Source organism: Branchiostoma floridae, chromosome 15 (genome assembly GCF_000003815.2).
Source record: "Branchiostoma floridae strain S238N-H82 chromosome 15, Bfl_VNyyK, whole genome shotgun sequence".
Lineage (NCBI taxonomy): Eukaryota > Metazoa > Chordata > Leptocardii > Amphioxiformes > Branchiostomatidae > Branchiostoma > Branchiostoma floridae.
In genome coordinates, this window is record NC_049993.1 from 5,361,686 (window position 1) to 5,388,195 (window position 26,510).

General features: G+C 37.7%; 1 protein-coding gene across 1 annotated transcript in view; it reads left to right on the plus strand.

Annotated features, from left to right (window-relative positions):
- Positions 1–26,510, plus strand: part of LOC118431775 (thioredoxin domain-containing protein 12-like) — a 99,311-nt gene that overhangs the window by 34,395 nt on the left and 38,406 nt on the right. Inside the window, exon 3 of the mRNA XM_035843100.1 lies at positions 14,957–15,009. Coding sequence (XP_035698993.1) covers positions 14,957–15,009 — 53 coding nt within the window. The remainder of the gene's footprint in view (positions 1–14,956; positions 15,010–26,510) is intronic.

A 26,510-nucleotide genomic window follows, 5' to 3' on the forward strand; every position in this document is an offset into this window, starting at 1 on the left:
GTGCCCATCATATTTTCTCACTTCTAACAAATGAGGCAGTGACTCTTTCAACATCAATTCATTGCATTCCAAACTTAACAGTGATTTTCTGACTTCACATGACTTCGAAAAATGTAGAAGCAAATATACATCTCTGGGCTTGACATTGTGGGCACTTTTTTTGGATCTGTGTACTTAATTTTGACCCAGATATTTGTGTGGGGATATATGTATACTAAGTAATGGGTGTATACAGCATATCCTTGACATTTTAGTGTCAGAAAAAGTAATACGATTGTTGTATAACTTGAAATATTGAAGTCATTATAATTCTGACTTCCTACTTTATTTCATGTTGTGCTTCCAAAATTTTTCTCTGTGCATCTAAAAATTAATTTTGAGGCCGGCCAATAATCCTGTGTCATTTGGACTATGCGGGGCACACTACAGTCTGAAAAGCACTTCAATGGTGCATTAATACAGTAAGTCATTTGTGCCAGTGACTTGTTAGCCATTAGCATGGATTACTGCTCTCCATAATGCTGTCATAGCTAAACCCCTCATGATCATGCCCTAAATAAAGCAGTAAGCCCCATCCCTTACTGTTTATTAATTTTGCAGCTCATAAGTAACCTAATTAATGCCCAGCACCTAATCTCATCGTCGTAAATTTGCACCATATAATCATAACTGTAAACCTGTTGCCTTTTCAATATAACAGTCTTATCCTCTCAAATATATTACTTGCCATCTGTCTAAAGCTTTACATTCTAACCTGAAATCTTGGAAGATAATATTTTGTATCCATTTGTTCTCAATGTGAAGCATCCTTTTTCTAAAACCTGATAGAATTCAATGGATTTCTCTTTTATTCATTAAATGCCATATTTGTGGGCGTCTAATATATATAAACATGCCTTTCTTGCTTCTTAGGTTCCCTGTGGTTAGATATATGCCCTTCATCTCTATGATGAAGGGCTTTCAGTACAAGGGAGTCTTACATTAAGTTGATTAAGTCTTCAAGGTTGACATTTTGTGTACCTATCAAATTAATACAAAAGAACTCTTTGATTCGCAGATTTCCTGCCCTTATTTTTCCAAGCCCTGCTACGGTTTAATGCTCTGTTCTTTCAGTCATGTGATATATGCGCATCATCTGGATGATTAAGAGCTTCTACTTCCAGTACAAATGAGCCTGCCATCGAAAAAGCACTCACCCTTTGAGCTCGATGAAGTGTAGCTTGCCTTGCCTTGGCGCTACACGGGCAGGGAAGATTGACCATAAAAGGATGAAAGCCCCGAGACAGTTATTCCGTTTGATATAACGCTGCTACTCGCCGACATTGTAGCTATAGGAGTCTTTTGGCTTCCATTTCTACAGTATCTAAATTAAAAAGGATTTTCACGGCATTCCTCAGAACACTTAAGGATGCCTTCTATCCCACCAAATGACATTGGCAAGGATGAAAAAGCAAGATAGTTGACAGTAATGGTACTCAGACTTTTGGTAATAAGATTGAATACCTATGAGATAGGGTACTTCAATGCTTTTTTTAATCCCCTCCTGAAAAAAAGACCTTGGGAGGATCTCTATGCCTACTCTTAGCCCTTCTGAGATGGAGTGCAATCTCTGTAATAGCCTTATTTTTGACACCGGCAAGTCATGGGTGAAAATTGCAATACCAGATGTAAGTACATATCATTGCAGGGTAATACAAGGGTCGTTGAAATTCTCTAAAAGGCTCTCCAAGCCTTTGATAATTCTCCATAATAGTTTCCATTTCGGATCTCTTTTTGCTCCATCTCTGCTTCAGCAAAATTGCGCGTAATACCCATCTATTATTATTGGCTTGGGAAATGTTCATGCCTTCGCCCACTTTTAGTACCATACTCAACGGCTTTGAAAATTGTAGGTTGGATGTCAGTATATTCCCTTTAAAGGTTTGGGCAATTGCTGCAAGGTGTAGATATGAGTGCTTTATACTGCCTGGCAATAGATCCAATTCCTTTTCTTAAGACACCTGTAGGGTTATAAACTATTTATTGTATTATCCATCTCTTTTTTTATTATGCACTTCTATGTAAGTTTATTGCTATTTGATGTTTGTGTTGGAGAAGTGTTTGGCAAGGATTTGCTCAAAACTCGATATGCATGCTAACTTTTTAAAGACTCTGGAGTTAGAAGAGTATGACGGTCACAGGTTGCATCCACTACTATAGCCACATGTAATGTTAACTGTTCTTGTGAATGTTTCAAGTTTAAACTGACTTGTACAGCTATTTGTCTCTGTTCATTGTGACATTATGCTGTAGGTGCAATACTGCATACAAATGCACACATAGCTGTTAGTTATTACCATGAGTGAATAAAAACTTTAACTTGCTGTAGCATGACGACTCGCCATACAACACGGTAAATGTATGTGGAATTGAATGTAAGGGTATCCAAAGATACATTTTTAATACACCTCTGTCATATACCAATATGTTGTTACTTGGAATCAGGTGTTAGAAGTCATTTGATATAACGCTAGTTCACCTTTATCCGTAGGGTAACCTATATCTGTTGCTTTTTAAAAACAGTGTAATTAGGCACATAAAGTCAGCGGCGATAGTTTTAAACTGCAATATCCTGAAAATATTGCAATTTGAAACTAATGTCCATCAACGTGATATCCTCAAATACCCTGTTTTTAAAAGCAACGGATAAAGGTTACCCAATGGATAAAGGTGAACTAACGTTACATGTATAAATAGCCATCATTGTGGTGCTGTGACAATGTTCTGTTAAACAGAATGGCAGCTACATAAGTTCTGAAAATGCAGTGGGGAAAGCTCTTTCCTTGTACTAGTAGTAGGGCTTGTTTTTCCCCTGTGACTTGTATTCGGTCATGCAAACTTGTACATATAGAGCATGAGAAAGTGATAAATGGACGGAACCGTATGCCGTGTGTCGCGAAAGATACATCTTTCCCATGGGACCACTGTTTAATGGCGTCTAGGTCAGGGTAAAATGTGATCGGATAGGTTGTTGTGTCCCATTGGACATTGATAACTCTTGGACATGCACACTCAGGAACCCAGGCACTGCCTTCATTATATTGTCTCATCAGCTTGTAGGAAAGACACAAAGCAATACGACCATCTATCAGGAGGTGTAGTGTCCAATTATGCATAACCATCTGCCATATGTAGCATGCAATTTGGTGTGACCATGTGATTGTGTCCATTTGATGTGTACAGCATCCAATTCAGTGTGACAGCAAACTTTTGTCAAAGATGGATTGCTGTCATCCAGTGAAAAAAAGTGTTTAAGGTTGCTCGTAACAAATGCCATTACTCAACTGGAGCATGTAGTGAAAAGTTCCATGAGGCAAACTGTAGCAAAACCATTTGGCCAAACCAGGGCACAAATGGAATAGTATTGACTTTGATAAGTTGCATGCCCCCATTTTGTCCACAAAAGCCAATATAATCCTTTTGCCATGCATTACTTGTCCCGGTATTTGCCGGAATTGCAGGGAGCAAAGTATTACTTTTCGATTGCAGAAGATGCGCGCACTTACCTGTGACAAATTGCTTCCAGTGAAGGAGTTCTGCCTGGGACTAGAACTAGTTGTAGTTTGCTGCGTTTTATGCTTTTATAGTTCTTTCCTTTTTATTGCTTTGTGTAGGTACTGCATAAAAGAAAAATATTAACATTTTATTCATCACTCGTTGTGTTGGAAAGTTATTTGTTCAAAAAGTTTAAGACTACTTTTGTATAATTTCTATGAAAAGTCAATGCTCCAAAAAAACTTCAAGGTTAACTTGCTTGTCCTCAGTATTTTGACTTCACAGAAGTTAATGATAATGAGGAGTCAAGAAGTATTAGAGGGCAGAACTGGAAGTTAAAGGTTCCAAAATTGGTTGGCTGATGCTCTCCTGTTCCATCTAAAACCACCATTATAATCTCACAAATTGATATGCCCTGCATTAGCCGGAAGCATTGACCTTCAATGTCCTATGAAAAGTTGTTTGAGTGTGCTTTAATCTACCCTCTGTGGCGAGGATATCTGATCAAAGCGGTTGTAACACAGCTCAGTGAAAGAGATACACACTTGACGGATGACGTCCTTGTGTGTTCCCAAGTGATGCCGACTATTTCAAAATTAGAATTCGCTTTTGGTAACACTTTATTTGATTTTTTATTATACAATATTACTGTATTTGAAATTCTGAAGCGGTGGTTGACCTTTGGTCAGGTCAACATTAACTTAACACTTATTTTAATACTATTGAAATTCCCGATAGGAACGTAAGTGATACCATGGACACGGCACACTGCGTTACCGTCAAAGATAGAATGCCCTTTGCTGTCCTATCATGACCTTCCCACCGCCGGGAAGTTCTGAATTTAAAGTGCTATCTGGTATTTATGGGGCTGGCAGTTGTCTAGAATGGCTCAGAGGGTGTTTGTAATCACACACTGTTGATATGTCCATTACAGCAGGCAGCTGTGTTTGATGGTATCATTTTCCCCTGTGGCTGGAATTCTTCTCTATTAATGCGGACCAAACACCAACCTGTGATATCAACAGGGCAGCTCTGCAGATAGAATACATCAGGCTTTAAAGCCAAGGGGACAGTTTTGCAATTAAAGTTAAGCTTCAGAGTTGCTCTGCAGCCTTTCCGGTCCATCAGGAGTATAGGATGGAAGCCTGTCCTTGGTGCTGATTTATCAGCTGTGTGACCTCTTCTGGATTTTCACTTCAAAGTTAACTTTGTAACACTAGTTAACCTTTATCCATTGGGTAACATACAAAATGTATATTCATTGCTTTTAAAAACAGTGTATTTGGGGATATCACATTGACGGACGTTGGTTTAAAATAGCATTATTTTCAGTACATTGCAGTTTAAAACTACCACCCGTTGACTTGATGTGGCTAAGTACACTGTTTTGAATAATAACGGATAAAGGATACCCAGCAGATAAAGGTGAACTATCGTTACTTTTGCTGCTCACTCACAGTTGTCCCAGGAAGTAGAATGACTGATTCAGATCATAAATCTAAACTAATAGATTCAAATTGATGCATGCCGAACACCTATTGATCATATAATCTAAATTTAGCCGCTATACACAAACATTGCATCAGAATTCTGCATTGTTTTACCAGTAGAGTTGCTCTGCAGCCTTTCTGGTCCATCAGGAGTACTGTAGATGCATTTAAGTTCGCCGGGATTTAATTTTGCGTTAGCGGGAAAAGGGACTTTTCGCAGTGGTTTTAATTTCGCGGTTACACCGTAGACTACAACCTAATACCATAAGAGAAAAATGTTCGCGGTGGATTTAAGTTCGCGGTGAAGTGGTCAACGCGAAAACCGCGAACATTTCTGCATTTACAGTATAGGATGAAAGCCTGTCCTTGGTGCCGATTTATCAGCTGTTTGACCTCTTCTGGATTTTCACTTCAAAGTTAACTTTATACTTTTCCTGCTCACTCACAGTTGTTCCAGGACGGAGAGTGACAGATTAAGATTATAAATCTAAACTAATAGATTCAAATCTATGCATGCCGAACACCTATGGATCATATAATCTAAATTTAGCTGCTATATACCAACCTTGCATCAGAATTCTGCATTGTTTTACCAGTAGAGTTGCTCTGCAGCCTTTCCGGTCCATCAGGAGTATAGGATGAAAGCCTGTCCTTGGTGCTGATTTATCAACTGTGTGACCTCTTCTGGATTTTCACTTCAAAGTTAACTTGATACCTTTCTTTCTTACTCAGAGTCGTCCCAGAAAGGAGAGTGACAGATTGAGATTATAAATAAAACAATAGATTCAAATGTATGCATGCCTATTGATCATATAATCTAAATTTGACTGCTTTAAACAGAACTTGCATCACAATTCTGCATTCTTTCAGAACATGTGAGATTAAAATAAACTCTACCAACAAATGTGTGGCTTAAACTCAAGATTTTCTATTTCAGTTACTATCATTTGTGTGATTCAAGGCTTGCAGTTGTAGGCTATTAAAAGTTTGCTTCATTAAACTTGTGGCAGAACTTATTTTGTCTGAGAACTACACAAAGTTAGGTCACAGTCCAGTCCAATGCTCAGGTCAATATAGACTGAGCATGTGACATACATTATTGCAGCTTGTATCGTACATTAATAAAAGACTGGCTGCAGTGTGAAGTGTGCCATACTACAGGGCACTTAGACCCATTTTTCGCTTATAGCCAACGTAACAGTTGTGTATCACTGCTATGCCCCTTTCTTCCAAAGCCAGACTCTAAAAGCTGCAAGCCTGGGCCTGTCAAAAGATCACTGAGTGGTTAGAATGATGGCTGTATGTTGATGATGTGCCACTCAGACATATTGCTGCTCTAATACCCACTTCTGAGAAGTGCTTACACCATTAAAATGTCATGGCAGAAATGTCTATGTAATTTTAGATTCTCGGTGCACAGATGTTTTTGGAAAGCCAAATTGGAGGATCACAGAGCTGCTTGTCTGGATGACATTTAAGAAGTTTGCTTTAAACTTTAAGTATGTGCTCTCTAGAACTGTTCAGTAGTTAGTATGAGCCTTATAAGAGTTCTTTCAGATCTTTGAGCCATATTGCAATCACAAGAAATGAATTGTAGATTGTATCTTTAATTACAGTGAAAGATATAGAGGTAGTTTTTTTAATCCAATATGCAATTACAGATGAGGAAGCCAATTTGAAGAGTAGCTGACTTTTATCATATGATAGATGAATCAGCTTGCAGACAGCTAGTATAGGATTTCTCTGCATGCAGTCTAATTAAGTAGCTACCATATGGCAGGATTTGAGCAAACTTAGCTGGAAAACTGATTGGATAATAGGAAAATCCTTTCACTTCCATATAATAACTCTCTGGGAATTGGAGATGTAATCAGTTTATCCATAGCAGATTGTTTGCATGGCTGATGCCAGCAGTTCTACATGATTACCGTTTGATTTGCTTATGTCACTGCTTGTTTTCGAGATCGTCTGGGGAATTTCAAGTAAACAGATGCTCATTTGTGAAAGTTCAGATATCGTTCTATTACTTAGAATATCACCTTCTGTTAGTTTAATGCGCTGTTTTCTTCATCTGAAGTTAGGTTCATGCATATATTTCATATTTCCACTTGGCACTTTACATCAGTACTTGAATATTTGTTCAAGTGGTTGGTCTTTCAATCAATAAATTGGCATAGGCCAATCTGGGTCTGATAAGATTTTCACCTGACCGAGAATTATTAATATGCAGTTCAGGTCAAATTAGCACTATGTCATTATGTATTTAACACCATTAGCATCTTTATGTCATCAAATATTGTCTCACAACTTTTGTCTCAAATTTTTGATATGGTAGAAATTGATGATTATGATTTATTACAATATGTCATCAAGAAAACGTTATGTATATCCAGATCTATAACAGCTATCTCTACAGAGGTAGACTTTGTGGTAATGTTCTATGTATATGTATGAGCTTGAATGTTACAGGCAGCGATGCAAGTGTCATTGCATTATGTGGTACTGCATGTAGTAAACTAGTTTCCTAGCAGTATAAGTGGATTCTAGGTAACGCGGTCAGTCACAAATGCGCTGCTTGTAATCACGTTTGTCAATTTTTTCTCTATGACGTTATGTGACTTTTTATGATTGGTCACTGCAGCTTAAGATCACATAGGTTAATGGTGCTGAGATCTGATTTGCACTACTTTAGGAAATGAAATAAAAAAGTTTGCAGGTGTAAAAATCCTGGGGCCAGATTTTGTCTGGGCCAACAGTTTGTGCTGATGTGTCAGTTTCAAATTCTGGCCTGCAAAGTTTGCTATGCAGTTTTTTTACTGCACTGTTCATTGTGTAGATTTTTTTATTTCTGTTTCCTTTTTCCCTGGTTTTATTATTTGGAGATCTTTAATGCATTAATGAATAATGAATGAAAACACTACATCAACATACAGTTATAATTTTCTAATCTATCTTCACTCTGAAGACCTAATATTCTGTTAAACTGTTTGAAATTGTTCCCTACGCCTCAGAGGGAACAGTCAGACAGTGTAAGAGTAATGGGGTCATGCAAGAAGCAATAAATCAGGAAGATGATTTATGGAAAAATTATGTAATGGTGGAAAGGTTTTGGCAATGGTATGCATGAAACATTTGTAGTCTTTCCTTTCGTTACCTTTTATGGTATGGTAAATGCCTTTGAGATCATAGAATTTGATATTGTGGTAGGGAGCAAATGGAGGTTTTGCTGTGGGTTTTGGTTCAGGGTTAGAACGGGGTGGTTTTAAGTTTGTGGTTAAGAGGTTACTTCAAAAAGTGCCAACATCGAACCACAATGAAAATTTTAACATGTACAGTAAGTAGTAAATTAAGATTGAGATAGATTCTGTTGCCTTAAGCATATAAGTTACTTTTGCCCTGCTTAACCCAAAGAAAGCAATTCAAATTTCAATACTTTCCAGCTACATAAGTATGTAGTAGATACATCAATGAGCCGTGATTTTCATCCACATTCATGACAATCAATGGTATTATTTATCATGCAGGACATATCTAAAGGTTTGGAAGTTGTAAGATACAGATTACATGCTGCATTTTAGAGACAAGTTGTCACAATCTTCCCCCAGCCAATTTGTCACAGTTCTACAGCTTGCTGTCGGGTGTTTGATGAGTTTCCCATCGTTCACACATAATGAACAACTTGAAGTCATGACATTTTGTAGGGAGATTGTATGATGCAATAATTATTTATTGATGATGTAGAGCATGCTTTTCAGGTCCAGGAATAGTTTCATCAGGTTGGTAAATGATTGCATAACTTTATTCACAACCATATACAAAATGTATATATTTTTCAGGAACCAACGTTTTTAATGACAGTATGCCATTTTAGTATTAACAGCTCAGGTTCACTTTGCTCAGCAGTTAGGTGTCACTGCTCAGAATGCAGCCCCAAACACAAAGTATTGTCACTTAAGTGGTGCAAAGTGAACCAGTCATTGTTGCCTCGAAGAAAATAGTGGACGCCACCGAATAGGCTCTTGAAAAATGCGTAACATGTTACATGTAATCGTGAATAAAGACTTTTGTTCTTCCGGTGTACAATGTATTTAAGAAATTGCCAATTATAGTAATACATGCAATGTTGCTGAAATATGACCCTCACGGACAACGAAGCAAGATAACTTTCGCCTAAATTTGCAATGTAAAGAATTTCCCAAGAAGCCTTCGTAACCCCTGCTTCTCCTGTTGGGCCAGTCGTCACTCTTGCTAGTCAGTTGAGCTGGTGTCATGATGTTTCCAAGTTAGGGAGAAGAGATGCTGTTACAGTTAAAATGTAACCCGTAACCTTGGAGTGGCCTTTGGGTCCTACCTTGAAGTGACCTTCAGGTCTTGTTACGTGGTGACCATTAAGTGGAAAAAGAAAAGTCAAAATGTCATATTTTCATGCCTGGGGACTTCAAAGCTTCCCTCATAAGAAAGTAATTGGCAGCAACTTACATGTATGCTATATTTATGATCATGAGCTTTGTTTAAAGGGACATAATGTCTAGAAATATGGCGCCAAAATTTCAAATGTTCTGAACTTGAAAATCTCCATTCAGATTGACATTTGCAACTTATTTCTAACTTATCTGCGTCATTTTATCACATTTCTAGTGCTTATTAACAACGTCAAAGTAAGCCGCGACCAAATTCACTTACTTCCGGGTAGCCTACCGGAAGTAAGCCGACCGTAGATTTCCGAATCGACCGTTGCGGTCGCAGATCTTCGGAGCTTAGCGGGGACTTTCAACAAACTTCAGTAATGATTCGAGCGAACCACCGAACGCGTTCTAAAGCGCACTTTGGCTCGCCGGCGAGTTGAATAAAATGGCGGACAACTCAAGCGGCGGAGGGAAGTGTGCATATTTCAAGACATCCTCACGGCTCAACAAAGTCGTAGTCATACGTTGTAAATATTGCTGTGTGTAATAAGGTAGACTTAACTTATTATGTAGAGAAATGACCGAAAACAGTGACTTTAATTTTACACTATGTCCCTTTAAGCCACTTGGTGCCATCTGACATGCTTGTATGACTCAAAACTTCCCCAAAAGTAATTAGAAAAACTCTCAAGTCAGTGTATTCCCTTGGGGGGAATGCCTTAACTCTTTAATATACTCTGTACCAACATGCAGACGTTAATCAACACACATAATTTTCTCCAGATTAGCTCTCCTGAGTATGATTGATAATTGTAATTATTTTCTCATGGACTGTGACATCTTCATTTTAAATCTCAATGATCACTGGCACCTTATATAGCTTAATCCTGTTACACAAGATTTTTTACACACACGGGTATTAATTATTCCCAAAATGAAACCCCATCAATAACTTTCACTTTGGCAAGTGAACTCCCTCCAGAGCATTCAACTTCTCAAAACTTTTCAAGTTTAACTATTTCTAAGTGCAACTGTCAGAATAACTTCCATCAAAAAGTGTGCAATATCCTTGAAGTTGTTCAAACCAATAAGTTTGACGTATTGTATAATTATAGCTTCTCAAAGAGAGTATGCTGAAGACATTACGTATTAAAAATTAATGGAATAATTAGGCTTACATTCACTGATTCTCTAGAGGGATTGCGCTGTCTATTGAAATGGCAGGAGAAGTTATCAGAACCCTCCCATGAGATGCTGGAACAGTGTACCTCCTGTGCTGACATATCAGTTCCGTAATGGCTGACTTCTGCTGCTGGTTTGTTAATGAATGGGTAATAACTGTGTCAAGTTGTGCTGGGAGCTGGATTATCTACTTTGCTTCCTGATTCATTCATTAGGAGCTCACAGCAGCCTCCGGGTGTCAGTCTTAATTATCAACAAAGCAGGAACGCAGTGTGTATCCGTGTAGCCTGCGATAACATTACCAGTATATCAATTTGTACATACAAACCTGCTGTGAGTAAGAACTGAATCTCTAATTTTAACTCCTTTATTAGTCTTCTTAGTACAGGTTTTTAAAGAAACACAGTGTGTATCCATGTTGCCTGCGATAACATTACCAGTATATCAATTTGTGCATACAAACCTACTGTGAGCAAGAACTGAATCTCTAATTTTAGCTCCTTTATTAGTCTTCTTCGTACAGGTTTTTAAAGTACTGAAAGAAACACAGTGTGTATCAGTGCTGCCTGTGATAACATTACCAGTATATTAATTTGTGTGTACAAACCTGCTGTGAGCAAGAACTGAATCTCTAATTTTAACTCCTTTATTAATTTTCTTAGTACAGGTTTTTAAAGTACTGAAAAAAAAAACAGCGTGCATCTGTGTTGCCTGTGATAACATTATCAGTATATTAATTTGTGCATACAAACCTACTGTGAGCAAGAACTGAATCTCTAATTTTAACTCCTTTATTAATTTTCTTGGTACAGGTTTTTAAAGTACTGAAAAAAACACAGCGTGCATCCATGTTGCCTGCGATAGCATTATCAGTATATCAATTTGTGCATACAAACCTACTGTGAGCAAGAACTGTGTCTCTAATTTTAACTCCTTTATTAATCTTCTTAGTACAGGATTTTAAAGTACTAATGGAAAATAAGATCTTACTGTCACTTGTTTTCTTAGTTTCAAGATATTCCTGTTACAGAGAGGCAACTTGTAATATTAAGGTTCCAAATACAATATTTTATATTAACAATAAAGAGATTAAGATACTCATATTTCACCAGCATGCAGGTGTTTTCCCCAAAAGCTTCCAGGACAACAAACAAATCAATTAGACTGAAATTAATGGATTAGTAAAGTCTGTAAAACTATGCACATGTATGAATACCATTTTTCCTTGATCACTTAATATAATCCATCATGTTTCACTCAGATTGAGAGAAATCATTTAATCCCCTCGTGAAGTAAGAAAAATGCAAGGCTGGTAATCAAAAGTAAAAGTCTTACCGGCTGATATTGTATTGACAAAGCTATTAGAAGGGAGCTAAATGCATTCCCTCGAGACATACAGGTACATGTAAAGTACATAACAAATCAATATCTTGTGAAGCTTCCATTTGAACAAAGCAATAGAACAATAGTCTGATAGATCTTGATGCTGACAAAAAGGCATCAGATGTAATGTTTTCAGATTGTATATTTTTAAACCTGCCAAACAACACTGTAAACAACTATCATTTAGTGCCAAAAACTTCCTCAGAAAGAAAAAATCTGACAAAAGTTGATGAAGTGCTTTTTTGCCAACAGAGTTCTTGGCGACCTTTCAGCTATATGTCATCTGTGTATCAACTATGGTTTTGCAATTACCTATTCATTTTGTAGTTATAGATTTGAAATAAAAGGCAGTCAGATGGTCATTACCTAATCAGGGGAATCATTTTGAGGCTTGTTTTATGTTGAAAATCAATCACCATTCTCGAATTTCTGGAACTTTTTTATGATGACTTTGATTGGTAAAATCACTAACTGAAAATCTAGCCACTACCGTCTGCCTGTAGCAATGACCACTAGTATTCCAACCAAAACCCTATAGTGAAAGTTGGTACCATTAAAAAAACATTAACGTAATGTATATACCACATTTCGCATTAATTAGGCCTCTAAACCCATCATGTATATCGGCTGTGTTTGATCACAAGATGAATATTCTACACTCGAGTGCGTAAGGTGCATTAAAGCTTCTGAAAAATTTATCCTAATGGCTTACTTTCAAGTAATAGACAATAAAGTCTGCAAATATTGATCCCTAGAAAGAAGTTATCTAGGCATAGACAGAGTACGGGTACGGTGAAACAGATGCTTGTAGCCCCATATTGAATTTTGTATTTCATATACCTGCTCGATCAATAAGTTAGCTTGGCCCCTACCAGCCCACATACACACCCGTAATTTGATATGTATGATTTTTAACTCAACAATTGCTCCTTGCCTTCCCTTTGTAAGTCACCTTGGGAACAGCCATTAATTAAGTTTGATCATAAGTACGGGTCATTGCACATGTGGTTCTGAAAGTGCTTTGTATTTTCAGCCCAAAAGTGGACATAAAATAAAAGCCTCTAGAGATTCTTAACACAAAATCCAGAAAACTTTCTATGCGGTTCTTATTTTCCATAACAATATGTGTAGTACAATGAGTGAAGTCATGAAAAAAAAACTGTGCATGGTTGTAGGTGTACATTTATGTCCTGGAGACATTTCTTTGATGCAGTCCCTCATGTTGCTATCAGTCCCTAATTGCTACTCCAAAGTATGTTGGCCCAACAGCATTAGATAAGCAATTCCCAAGAAGAGAAGTTCAGCACCAGGGACAGGCACAGTTCTGGCATTGAAAGGAAACTAATTGCAGGCATTCAACTGCATAACATACATGATCTTATGTAATGTACCCATTTTGAACGGCAAAATTTGAATCAACAAAATATATACAATGTAACATACTTACAATTAGTAAAAATAACTAAAATAACCATGCAAGTTACATATAACGCTAGTTCACCTTTATCCGCGGGGTAACCTTTATTCGTTGTATATAAAAAAGGAGTATTTAGGGATATCAAGTCGACATACGAGTGTTTCATACTGGAGTGCTATGAAAATATTGCAATTTGAAACAAACGTCCGTCGATTAGATATCCCTCAATATCTCATTTTTTAAAATAACGGATATAGGTTACCATGTGGATAAAGGTGAACTACATGTACCGTTACATGTCCTACTCTTCACATAATGCAGCCTCCAGGTCTTCTTTGTTTTGTGGTATGATCCATGAAAGAAAGTCCTTATAGACTGCTAGTCTAGGACTTGCAGGGCCCCACAAATTTTGCTGGATGATAATGGTTTACTCTCTCAGGATAACAGCTTGGTAATGTGGCAGTGAAGGTGTCTCTCTGGTCCCATCATTTGTCATGATCATCTCCCACTGTTTATTAATACTTGACCTCCTTATCTGCAGTTTCATATTTAACACACAGTTTGCTAAGGGCCATATCATATATGACTGCTACAGGAAGTCTCTGTGCTACACAGCTGGAAACCTACATATCAGGATTTTCAGCAAAGCCCTTTTCCAATAATTTTGCCCCCCCCCCCCCCCTCTGGTTCATAGACATTGTGCAGGGGGTTCACATATAGGAAGATTTGGCAAGAAGTTGTATTGCATATTTTGAGGATTATGGTATTATCATGAAAATGTCATTACTGGCAAAGATGTATAGAAGGGATTTGGGAAAGCAGATGAAGGAAAATTGAAGCTTGCACCTGCAGAGAAAGTTTGCTTGATACATTATGTCTAATACGATACAAGAAATTGAAGATTACTCCAAATCCTCTACTACAACATTTGGAGATGTCATTACATGAAATTTACCTACATACTGCACTTAATGCCAGACCCAACATGGAAATTGTAGCAAAGAAGTTCTCACCCATTATAGATGACTTTGCTGAAGAAGTGATTGTTTCTTAAAGGACCCATAAAAAGAGAGTAATTTGCATCCTTTAATTCTGATCTCATTGCACTATGTTGTCAAAGCTGATACATGTAGCTGTAATACAGTTTTTATGGTCATTGGATTTGGTGTAGGTGTTGTATCAAACCTTTATGAGACAAAGTACAGTGCCATGTTTCACTCCAGGCCAATTTCTGTTCTATATTGAGGACCGTTCCTCCCGCTCAAATCCCGGGACATTATTACTGTTGGTGAGGCTGAGGTCTATATTTCATATCATGGCAAGTCTTAGATATTAAAATGTTGTGCTTTTCTGAAGAAGAAAATTATTAGTTTCATACTGTTTCATGTGTTCACAGATTCACTTGATTCAATGCTGTGGACTTGAAAGGCATCAGTTGATGGACATTGAGTTAAAACTAATCATATTTAATGCCTTGTACTGCCATATGTGTGTGTATACAGTTTAGCAATTGTTGATTCTGATGGGTTGTCTTTATTTTCCAGGAAAAAGCCTCTGTTGCTGCTGATCCACAAGTCCTGGTGCGGAGCATGTAAAGGTCAGTACAATCATCATAATGCTATGTTTGTCTCAGACGAGGCTAACTTCACACAGACTTGATGCATACTTACTTTTTTTGGCCCTTTGTCCCTATCAAAACATAATGCCCACCACAACAGCTCTCCACTGGGCCGGTCTTTGGGCTTCTCAGCTGTTCCTTAGCTACATTTTTCCCAATGTTCCTACATACAGCAAAATCCTGTTTCATGGATAGCAAGTATTGCCCAGTGCTACATTCAGGAGTGCTATTTGCAAAAGATTCTCTTTTTAGGGTCTCATAGGCTCAAAAAGTATCCAATTCCAGTGTTGCTGTTGAGGTAGCCAATTTCTGGCCACACGATGTCATGTTTTCAAGCCACCGATTCTGCTCATTTTGTAATTGTGATGAGGATAGGATTTTCCCGGACTTGTAAAGAGGATTTCTTTCTTTTAGTATGTTCTGACTAAATTTCCCCTATCATTACAGTATGCGCAAGCTTACAGCTTGTAGAAGTTTCTCCAAAATCAGTATTTACTCTTGGGTTTGTATTAGCAGTGTCCTTGGCTTCATGATTTTAATACTAAAGTTAAAAGACGTGTTTGACAGGGATGAGTGCTCAATGATGAGTGGAATCAGCTTTTACTCTGACTGTGCCTTTACATGGCAAGTGCCACTTCATGCACACGTATCTCATCAAGGACATTCATCTTCACTTCACAATTAGACGTGACTACGTTATTAATGTGTTATATACAAGGGAATACTATTTAGCTAAGACTTTTAAAGTAAAGGTTTAAAGCAATCTTGCAGCCACATCCACCATTTGGACACATTCGTCGCAATGCAGGAATACGTAAATCTGAGGTTTACATGCTGAGTGTAGACATGTGCAGCCACTCTCTTATTGGCTTTGACTGCTAAAGTAGTTGATTTTGATTAGTCTATGGTAGTGTTTTGCCAGTTAATTAAACAGCTTCACTATGATTTAAATGTAGAAAATAATGTCTGGAATCAGCTCTCTACATGATACCATACATCAGGCCGCTTACAGTGAGGCACCCTGGGCTTTTTTTTATGACTCATAACGTCTGCTTCAAATTTAAACTTGCCATAAAGTATAGAACACTGACATCTTGTGGGCTGTTAAAGCCATGGACCATGCAGTGTTACAAATACCTGACATGGTCTGCATTCTAATATCAAGAAATATTCTGTGCCTCTGCAGTCTCAGCAGTTGTTGCAGGCAATGTGTTTCATTCAAGTTGCTACCAGTTTGCAGATAATTTACAAAGCATGAGATTATGGTAGGAAAAGTTCCAGTTTGAATCAAGCACCCCATTTTTCTTGTAAGACATATTAGGAACCTAAGGCTGTTATTTCAACCTTAAGCTTGAGCACGTACTGCACTGGCCATCCATTGATTCAAAAGGCGGCTTTCACATCTTATTGTATGGTTCACGGGTCTGGGTAAACGTGGAATTACATCAAGAAAATGCTACATCAGGTCGAAAATTGAGGCCATTTCTTGTTGTCAGGCTTTTTTTGCAGACTGACCTCACATTATCACGTTTCCTTGCCTACATTGTACGCCTATATCCCAGGGGATAAAAAGTAGCAGAAACAAATGTCTCAGTTAACCATACATCATTTCAGGCTGTAATTACAGATCCTTCTGTAAAGATAACTTCCACATTAGGTCAAATTGGGGTCACCGCCAAGTGTGAACGATAACTACAAAGCTGAAACCTTTTACCTCTAGGTGATTTATATGTAAAAGGAGTTTTATCTATCTTTGCCACAAGAGCTTTTATCAATACCGTACCCATTCAGTGGCGGAATACTGAAAAGTGTGGAGTTCTATTTTGTAAAAACTTAAATAGTTTGTGCAAAAGCTTTTAGTGTGCAGCATGTTGTAGATGACTGTTCTTTAGAATATAACAAGATTGAGAGCAGCTCTAGGAAATAATTTCTTCAGAATCTTTTGGTGTTACATCAAAGAGTAATTTTGTCACCATTTTGTTCATGAAGTTGCGATCCCAAACCTTTTCTACTTATTATACATTGTCTGACTTACTTTGTGTCTTTTGCGTACAAGGAAATTTGTTACATGCAGGAATAGAGATGCAAAGAAATGTATTGATTTAAAGAATGCTGTGGGTATGAAGGGGTGTTGAGATAGGTTGCCATGGTAGACTTGGCCTTTACCTTGGCCACTTATCTGACAGAGAGCTCTTGTGTTGCTGCAAGTGATGCTGAAGGTATCTCAGAGTTCAATACAGGAGACTCTGTGTTGTAATGGGATGCCTTGAAGAGGATCTAACCTGGATGTTCGATCGATAGAAACATTTGGCAGGGGTCAGGGCTAAGCTGTTGCTGCCAGTCCAGCAGTAAAGGAGAAAAAAAGAACCCATTCTGTGGGCTTGTTTTGTGTTGGCTAGGTTTCTACCCAGCCTTCTTGCGATCAACTAGCCAACCCCACTTATCTCCTGATGGGATTGGACCTAATTTGAATCTTTTTCATGCCAATTATATCTGTCAAAATGATGGAATGGCCATTACTTTTGGCTGTTATTAGCAACAAGCAAAGAAACAGCCATCATCATGAGCAACAAAATTTTGTCTAATGGCAAAACAATTTACACTGTAAATGTGGATAAACACAGCAAGCTGGACAGGAAAAACAAGTATCATCATGATAAAGCCATGGCAATTTGATAACCACTGTTAAATCCTCAATTATGATCCTTACCACATTAAACGCATCAACAGTATTTCACACCATAAAATAATAAGCCCCAATATCATTTTGTAATTGGCCTCATTTCATTTAAATTCCCTTATCCTTTGCCTCAAAATTTGATCCTCTGACAAAATACAAATTTTACAAAAAATTATTGATTATGGAATTTCAAACAATGCACATCAGTTTCTTTTGTACAGCTCTTTTCTCTGAAGCCATTTGGTGGCTCTGGGTTCCTTACAAGGATCAAGATAACAGTGAGAAATACAATCGATAGTAGAAATAGGTCACACTTCATTTGAGACAACAATCTACTCATCTGCCTTGTTTTATGGGTCAGTGTCTTCAAATTTGAGGCATCTCGTGGCATTTAAGAGGAATTCGATACCCCTCCTGGTGTGTAATTGATGATTCAGAACGCTGCAAGTATCGTTCGTTCTGTATTTGCTATATAATCAATCCATACTGACCTGTCCCAGAAATACCTTGAAATTTATCTCTGCAGACAAATCAACAATGAAGTGGGGCTTTCAGGTGTTTGGGGGGAAATCTTCATTATAATCATCTTTTTTAGTGGTGGATTTAAGAATTTAGTTTCAATGACATTAGTGAATCTATAAATTTGGTCAATATTTGTAAGAAAAAAACTAAAGAAACATTGATGATGTTGACAGATCAATAACATTGATGTTCATTGCTCTTTTTTAGGTAACAATAAACAAAGACTGCATTGAAATATTGTACATTCATAACTAGTTCCTGCTTGAATTATGCTAATGACCTTAGCTAGTATCTGTCCGACAAAGACTGATGATATTGACAAATTGACATCCGGTGGCATGTGATTGATACGATATTGGGGCCTCAGTGGGTCAGGTGTTATATCGGACCACATTGCCCTACTGAAGATGACCTTACAGATCTGACTTGCACAAATATCAAATGCACTCATTGATTATTAACAAACTGTTGTTTCCAAATTATGCCTTAATTACATGCTTTAATTCATAAATCCAAACCAAAGCCTGCCTGTATCCTTATGTTTTCTTCTTAGGGATAATGCAAGGTCCCAGGGTATTTTCTGCTGTTACAGAAATAATTTCATGTTAAAACATTAATCACAAAGGTGTTGGCATAACAAAAACTCTGTCCAGACCATATTTGGTTTATGATGAATTGCTCTTGGAGGGGGTTATTTGTTATTGACTGATTGAAGGGACTAATGGTCACACCCACAACTCCTTGATAGCACAGTTCTCCATGTGTCGATCGATACTGTTTCCATATTAAGGATGGCGATGCACAGAGTACCTGACCTGCCTGATATACATACGTGCCTAATCAATCGTATTTTACCCACCAGTGGTCAAACCTTGCACATACCAGAATTGCATAAAGCCAGGTATCCCTGTGGGGGGTCAAGGACCTTTGAGGCAGCACTGACTACGGGAAAGTCTGAGTTTATGACGAAACTTGAGATTAGCATATATATTAAAATCACAAATCAAGAGATTCCATCAATATGTCGGGACTTGTTCAGTGTGCACTGCGTTAGACATTTGCTGAGCTATGTTCACCTTATATAAGAGGTACATGTAGTTTTCCACGTTGTCAGATTTGACGTTCATGTTTCAAATCTCTTGATAACACAATTTGATTGTACAAGATTGTTGTGCATTTCATATACTAGTAACATTGCTGGGGTCAATTAATGGAAAGTCAAGCTTGCACTGTGGCTGAAAGCATTGCTTGACCTACTGATAAAACCTTATATTGTGTAGATCTCACACTGAATGATCACATACCACTGTTATCAGTATCTTAATATATGTGTGGGCTTATAAGACTACAGTGTTCATTGTGGTGAATATTGAGCCCAGTGGCTGTATCTCACCTTCACAGCACACCAAGATATTAGGTTTATATGCTCTAAATGTTAGTTGCGGGGGCATTTCATCAGGCATGAAAAATTACATGTAACTTTATAAGATTTATTGGAGCCAACAATCATGACTGGAGGTGATGATAATACAGTATTTTCTATTCACTAAAAAATAACACTTTACTTGCCCAACACATCTGGTAAGAAGTTCAATATTTGCTAATCTCCAAGCAGATCCTACGGTAGCATATTATCAAGATATGGTATGAAAAGCTGGCAGAGAAGTGAAGCCGGCTTAGGAATGTGTTTCGCTACCGGAGATCTGCCGGCACTGAAACAGGAATATTTACCAAATAATGAAGTAAGCTGTAATAATGTAATCACTGCAATGATTTTCAAATACAGTTCAATATCTACAATGGGAAACATGATTTACATTTGAGGAGCATTTACATACAATCTCTATAAGTTAATGACTTTGAAGTGTTTGACCATATTTTTTAGTTAGATTTTTCACTTAGATGTATGTATTGAGTTGTTCTGCCAGCTCATTCTACTCTGATGTAAATGCTGCAGAAAAGTGATGGATGCCACTCAAAATGTCTGGAAGTGATTATCTGTTTTTCATCCAGTTGTTTAGACTGAATTGTATTTGAATATTGTTTACCTATATGTCTAACCTTCACTAATTAATGTACTATGCAATGATTACAAGACATCATTGATGAAATACTCAGTAACGTTAATGCCACAATTTGATTAGAAGATCAAATGAGTATTAGTTAAGCAGATCTCATCATCTATGGCATTGTGCACTTTTAATCAATGTTACTGTAAATACATCCATCAAGTCAATGTGTAACGCTAGTTCACCTTTATCTGCGGGGTAACCTAGCTGCATCCGTTGTTTAAAAAAATATATTTAGGGATGTCAATGCGATGGACGGTTGTTTTAAATTCCTAAACAAGCTGTATTTTAGAAATACAAATGTATTGCACTTTGAAACCACTGTCAGTCTATTTCCAAATACTGCTGGTTTTAAAATAACGGATGTAGGTTGCTCGACAAATAAAGGTGAACTAGGCATTATCTTAGATTTCATAATGAAGGCAACTTTCTTTCCCATTTTTTTAGTGCGCTTGTATCAGTCTTGGTGTTCCCAGGGAATGTCATCCATATAATCAAATCAACATGGCCTTATGTACATGTAAGCACTAACCTTTTCAGCACCTTTGGATGGATTCAGCCAAAGATGTAACACTGAATGCTTGCTAAGCAGACTTACTGACTCCTCCATGGTATCTATATTCAGATATGTCCGAATGAAAAAGGGATGAGACTTTGACTGATGAAGGTCAGATTATTTTAAAGAGTAATGACATCTTCACATGACAGGCAGACTTAAGAAGACTTGACGGCTGTCTCCAAGACGTAAGCCTAAGGAAGAATGCAGCGCACTGGACCAAGTGAAAGTAATATCTATGATTCATACTGTTGGATGTCTGCCAGGAAAAGTGCTCTGAGTTACAAATTTGCAGCATTGATTTTTGATAGAAATAGAACACATATTTTGTGACTGTTTTAAGGACAAGACTATGATTAGCTCTTGATCAATGTTTTCTCATTAAAGCTCCTGATTTGTTTATTGTACATAGTCACTATGGTGTAGTTGAAAGTAGCAAAACCATCTTCAAGACTTGAAGACTTTGCTGCTATGTTTTAGAAAGAAGGGCAGTACAATAAATCCTATCGCAAGTATGTTCAGCTGAGTGTATTTCTATATACTAATTTAGTCGAATATAACTTATTTTGGCATGCTGCTTAAGTATTTATTATCTTAATAATTCTAACTTGCTGCTCAATCCTTCGACCATCCTCAGGAATTCTAGAAGAGTCCTGTGTTTATGCTTCAGAGGATTCAAATGTACATCCATTCTTTAACTGTCTAACATGTTTTTTTGCTGTGAGCATAGCTGACAAATGCACAGTAATATACAACGGTTTGGAGGATGGCATAATCTTTTATTTGCTCCTGAATAATCTATGAAGGAAAGAAATTTACTTTTTAAGTGCATTTAGGTCTATTTGGATTCCATACACGTAAAGGACCTAACCCCAATTAGTAAAAGTCATGTTGAGAAGTAGTCATCTTGTCCCGGAAACCTGTGATTGGGGAAGTGAGAGTCAAAGGATGGAGGTTAGGGTTTGGTCCCCTCAAGTCTTAATCAACAGCTTGGTATCTGGTGTTGGTGTTTGGTCAAATTAAGTGCTTGTTTCTGTCAGGGTCACAACCAATCAGCATGAACAGGAGCTATGTACAGTCTGTGCTTTTTCCTAATCTTGTCTAATCCAGGCTTTTCTGCAAATGTCTTGGTTCAATAAATATTGACAACTCTACAAAGACTTTTATCCTATTACTGGTAGGTGTAGGCCTACAGGCAAGTGTTTGACAAAATGTTATTATCCCTTCTTCACTTAACATTTACAGATTTTTACTAACAAATGAAATAGCTTACATCTTCAAATTTCCTTCACTGCACGACATCCAGTCTTGAAGGATGAAAAACGCAAGCCTTATGCATGCTTTATGGTATGCTTAGAGATTGGATTTTGTGCAACTTGTTGTCTACTGTAGGATTATCATTTCAAGTCCCCTTATTTTGCATAGTTTTTGACAACAGGTTTTGTTCCATCCGATTGAAAAAAAAAGATTGGCTAGGATAAATTACAACTTCTCTAGTTTGGACAAAATTAGAGATTTTTTAATCAGTAGGCATATTCCTGTACTGATTTACTTGATACTAAGTTTTAGTTGCCTCAGCTTACAGGCTTTCCATGCATGGCATTTTTTTTTCAAATTACCTACTGTAACATTTTTATGTACCACCCTAAATATGCCAGACATCATCAAGTGTAGAGCAATACAATGTGGCATTTAAGGTGCTGGCAGCTTTAGTTTATATTGTAACCTTAAAGTTTCTTTAAGAGCCTCCTGGTAAACTCACCCTCATCGTAAACCCCGTGATGGCAACAACATGACCCCTTTTGTGGGTTGAAAGACCAGTGAAAATCCTCACTATGCAATTTGAGTAAAGGCAAGGGCTATTTGTTTTGTCCCAATTGCTGATAACACAAGATGAATCTCATCCAAATTTCCGGTGTGCCCTAACTTATTGCTTCCAAAGATATCAATCAGGTGTTTGTCTAGCTAAGAAGTCGCGCCATTGTTATGGAAACTACAGAAAGATGTTATCTGGCGTCACACCAGGTACTTGAGGGTTGCCTGCAGCTGATGGGTGGATGTAAATGATGTACTTGTGATCTTGCATTCATGATCTCTTTTGTGCCTATTTTGTGGTCATTTTGTGGCTTGGTTTATAGCTGGGCTCTTCTACGGCTTCGTAAAAGACTTTGTATATAACTTATATTGGCCATTTTACAACTTTGAGGAGACAGTGTGGGGAGCTGCCCTTGAAAATGATAGATTTTGGGGGAAAGATAAGGATATATGATGTACATAAAATTGACCACTTTTATCCGACCATTTGTAGGAGAAATCATCGTCTTTTTTCTTCATTTTGGGCATTTCTCTTAAGTCCGCAATATGCATTCTCAGAAAAAATGTGTGATGCACGATACCAAGAATTGCTGAATTTATATATGTGCTCTACCTACATATCAATGTGGTAAGTCAAATGGAATCATGAAAAACTAAAACCAAAAAAACTAAAAAAAACCTAACCTAAAACCTAAACTCCACATTCCCTTTTTTCTTTGTTGGTAATCCTTCAAACTGAATTTCATACTTATTTTGCCCCGTCGATCGGGCAGCTCTTCAAACGAACATGCCATTTGATCGCCCTTCTTTCTCAAAGTCAATGGAGGTTGTTTTTCCCATGATATGTACATGGGCTTAGTAGCTGCACTGTTGCGTCAAATTACTGGGCGGTTGACAAGGGCTACTGACAAAGCGGTCATGACCCGATCGCAACTTAATGTGCTAAGCAATAAAGCAGACTGATAGCAGACAATCATTGCAGTAACTCACGGCGCAGGCTTGCTTTGAAAGCAGCCGCACAGTTGGTCATTGCTGCTGATTTTACGCCCCGTGTCTATTTGACGTCATAAAATTGCCCAAAGTTTCTATATGTGCGTAGGCTAGCTTTGTCACGAGGTCCGCAAATCTTTGGCAGAATGGCACTACATCGTATTAGGCATTACATGGTAATGGGATTTCTGAAAGCACTCTAATTTTGACTTGTCAAGAAGTTTAAGGGTACATAAATTGTATCTGAATATATGGCAGAAACTTTTTTCTGTTCATTTGTCAGCTCATAGCAATTTGCAGATTTGACAATTCAGTTATGTATGTGTTATTGTAACTTAGCAATATAGGACCTTTAGAATATATGTTGCAGTATCTTTTGAAAATGTGATATGCTGCAGTATTTCAGAAATGATAAGAATATTTCATTACTTTTCTCGCTAACAGTTATATTAACCTTTTTTTTAGCAATTAATTTTTGCAAAAGATTTTTCATGACCACATTGCTCTTTCCTTGGTGCTGAAAGTGTTGCTATTATGAATTTTTATTTGGTGAGCTGAATTTGCCTTATTCATGTCGGAAAACATGTACAAGTGTGCTGACAGTAAGCTAAATTCGTTGTTGCCAAAAAAAACGGGTATTTAGAGATTTTAGGTCAGTGACGGGTTCAAATGTCAACATTTTCAAAATATTGCAATTTGATCTTTTCGTGGTGCTGAAAGTGTTGCTATTATGAATTTTTATTTGGTGAGCTGAATTTGCCTTATTATTCATGTCGGAAACATGTACAAGTGTGCTGACAGTAAGGATAAAGGGAAACAACTCAATACTATCGTTGAAAGTAGACCCAGTCTGCCAGATTCCTGGGTGGTATATGGCCCTGGAGATAAATATGGCAATTAGATACTGGTGAAGCCACAAAACATGCTCTTCCTTTGGGAGTTTTTCTTTGATGGGGGTTCGACCACCCTTGATGGTAACCTTTGGTCTTCTTTTGGAACTCAGGGAATCAACTGGACAATTGGATCCAATTGAATCTATTGGAAAGCCATCAAGCTATCCAACCACAAGGGCACGACCTGTGCATGCATTGTCTCGCCTCTCACCTTGTACTGTGTATGACATCCATTATGCAATCCCCGATAGCAGGAAAGGCTGAAAAAGTTCGGTAGTCAGCAGGTTTGTATCTAAGCGTTGTGCGGGATTCAGGAAAGTATTGATCAAACCAATTGTGAAGCTAACAACAATTTGTTCAGAATTTCCCAAGTTGTACTCAGATTACAGGAGCAGTTCGAAAGGAATCTCCACTTGGGAGATTCAACTAGACTATTATGATATTTGAAACTGTGCGGTTTGAACTTTGAAGTCGCGTACCCAATCACCCATTGCTGAAAAATGTAAATAATATATGAAGCCAGAATGTCATCCTTGCCATCAGACCTCTTGCTTTTTTTCTATTTTTCTTTCCTAATGTTTATGTTTAATCTCCACTTTTTATATAAAGGTGTACCTTTAAATATACTTGGTGCATAAATATGTAACATTATTATTTTAAGTCACTGCCCTGCCCTTGACACCAAAATAATTGTTATTATGAATTTTCATTTTATGACCTGAATTTTCTTTATTCATGAATTTGCAAAGTAAACATGTAACCTTGTAAGGTTGGCTCAGAAGAAAGGACCTGCAATAACTTACAGAAAATGTAGGTCAGCATGCACAGACGGGTGCCTTTATCACAGGTGACAAACGGCAGGTGTTATAGAAAAGGTCAGTGGAAAACTGCTAGAGCCCGAGTATAAAGGTTCAGTCGATATGTCAGTGCTGCAACACAAGGAGACCTAAATTGGTGTCATAGCTGACCCGTCATGGTCCCCAGTTGGATTGTTTCATCGACCATATGGTAATTTTTGTCATCTCGCAGAAAGGAAACGTGACGAGAAATTGGTCTTGACGGCCACATATGTTCATCGAGTTCTCTAGAAAAGGCAAGGCGTTTTTTTAAAGGGAAAACCTCAAGGCAGACATCAAAGGTATGGAAAAGAACTCCAGGGGATGTAGAGGGAGGTGGACTGAAGAATGATGAGCTGGGATATTGTGATTTGTTGCCAAAGGTGGCCGATAATGTGTCACTGAAGGGTCGACAATCAGAGTTTTAAATTGTTTTCAAGGATGAGTGGGTACATAATAGAGGGATGGGTCGATCAAGGGGTCCAGCTGGACCAAGCTGCGAGCAGAACTGATGAGGCTTTGCGGGTGCTTCTGGGAATTACCTGCCATTTCAATCGAAATCTCCTCATCTGGGCACTGTTTGGCTAGTGATGGGCAGATTGGTTTTGGTGATGATAATCCGTAGAAGGCGGTCAATATGATCATCGGAGGAAATAAGGGACATGTGAGGAGCACTTGGGATTGGATGTGTGTCTCGAGTCATAGAAAGGACATCAGTTAATTTGATGTTCTTTGATACATGTTTTGTACTTTGTAATCTGGGAAGGAAGCCTTATGTGATGACTTTCAGTCTGTCCCTTATTACATGACCCTAGTGGTTCTAGTCAACATGACCCATGAACCTCAATGCAATTTGTATTGGGTGTCCCTTTTTCTTTCTATACATTTAGGAGGGCTATGAATATTTCTCCTGTACCAGATCCTACCTTCCTAGTATTCATATTGTGATGGTTAAAGATTTGAATAGCTGATTCTAAATAGCTATATATCATGAATGTCTAATGAATATTTCAAACCGTGCATTGGATGCACATAATTGTAATGACTCAGAAACTGACCTTATTTTGTTATCTATGAAATAAATGCAATCACTAATTTATTCTATACCCCTGGACTTAA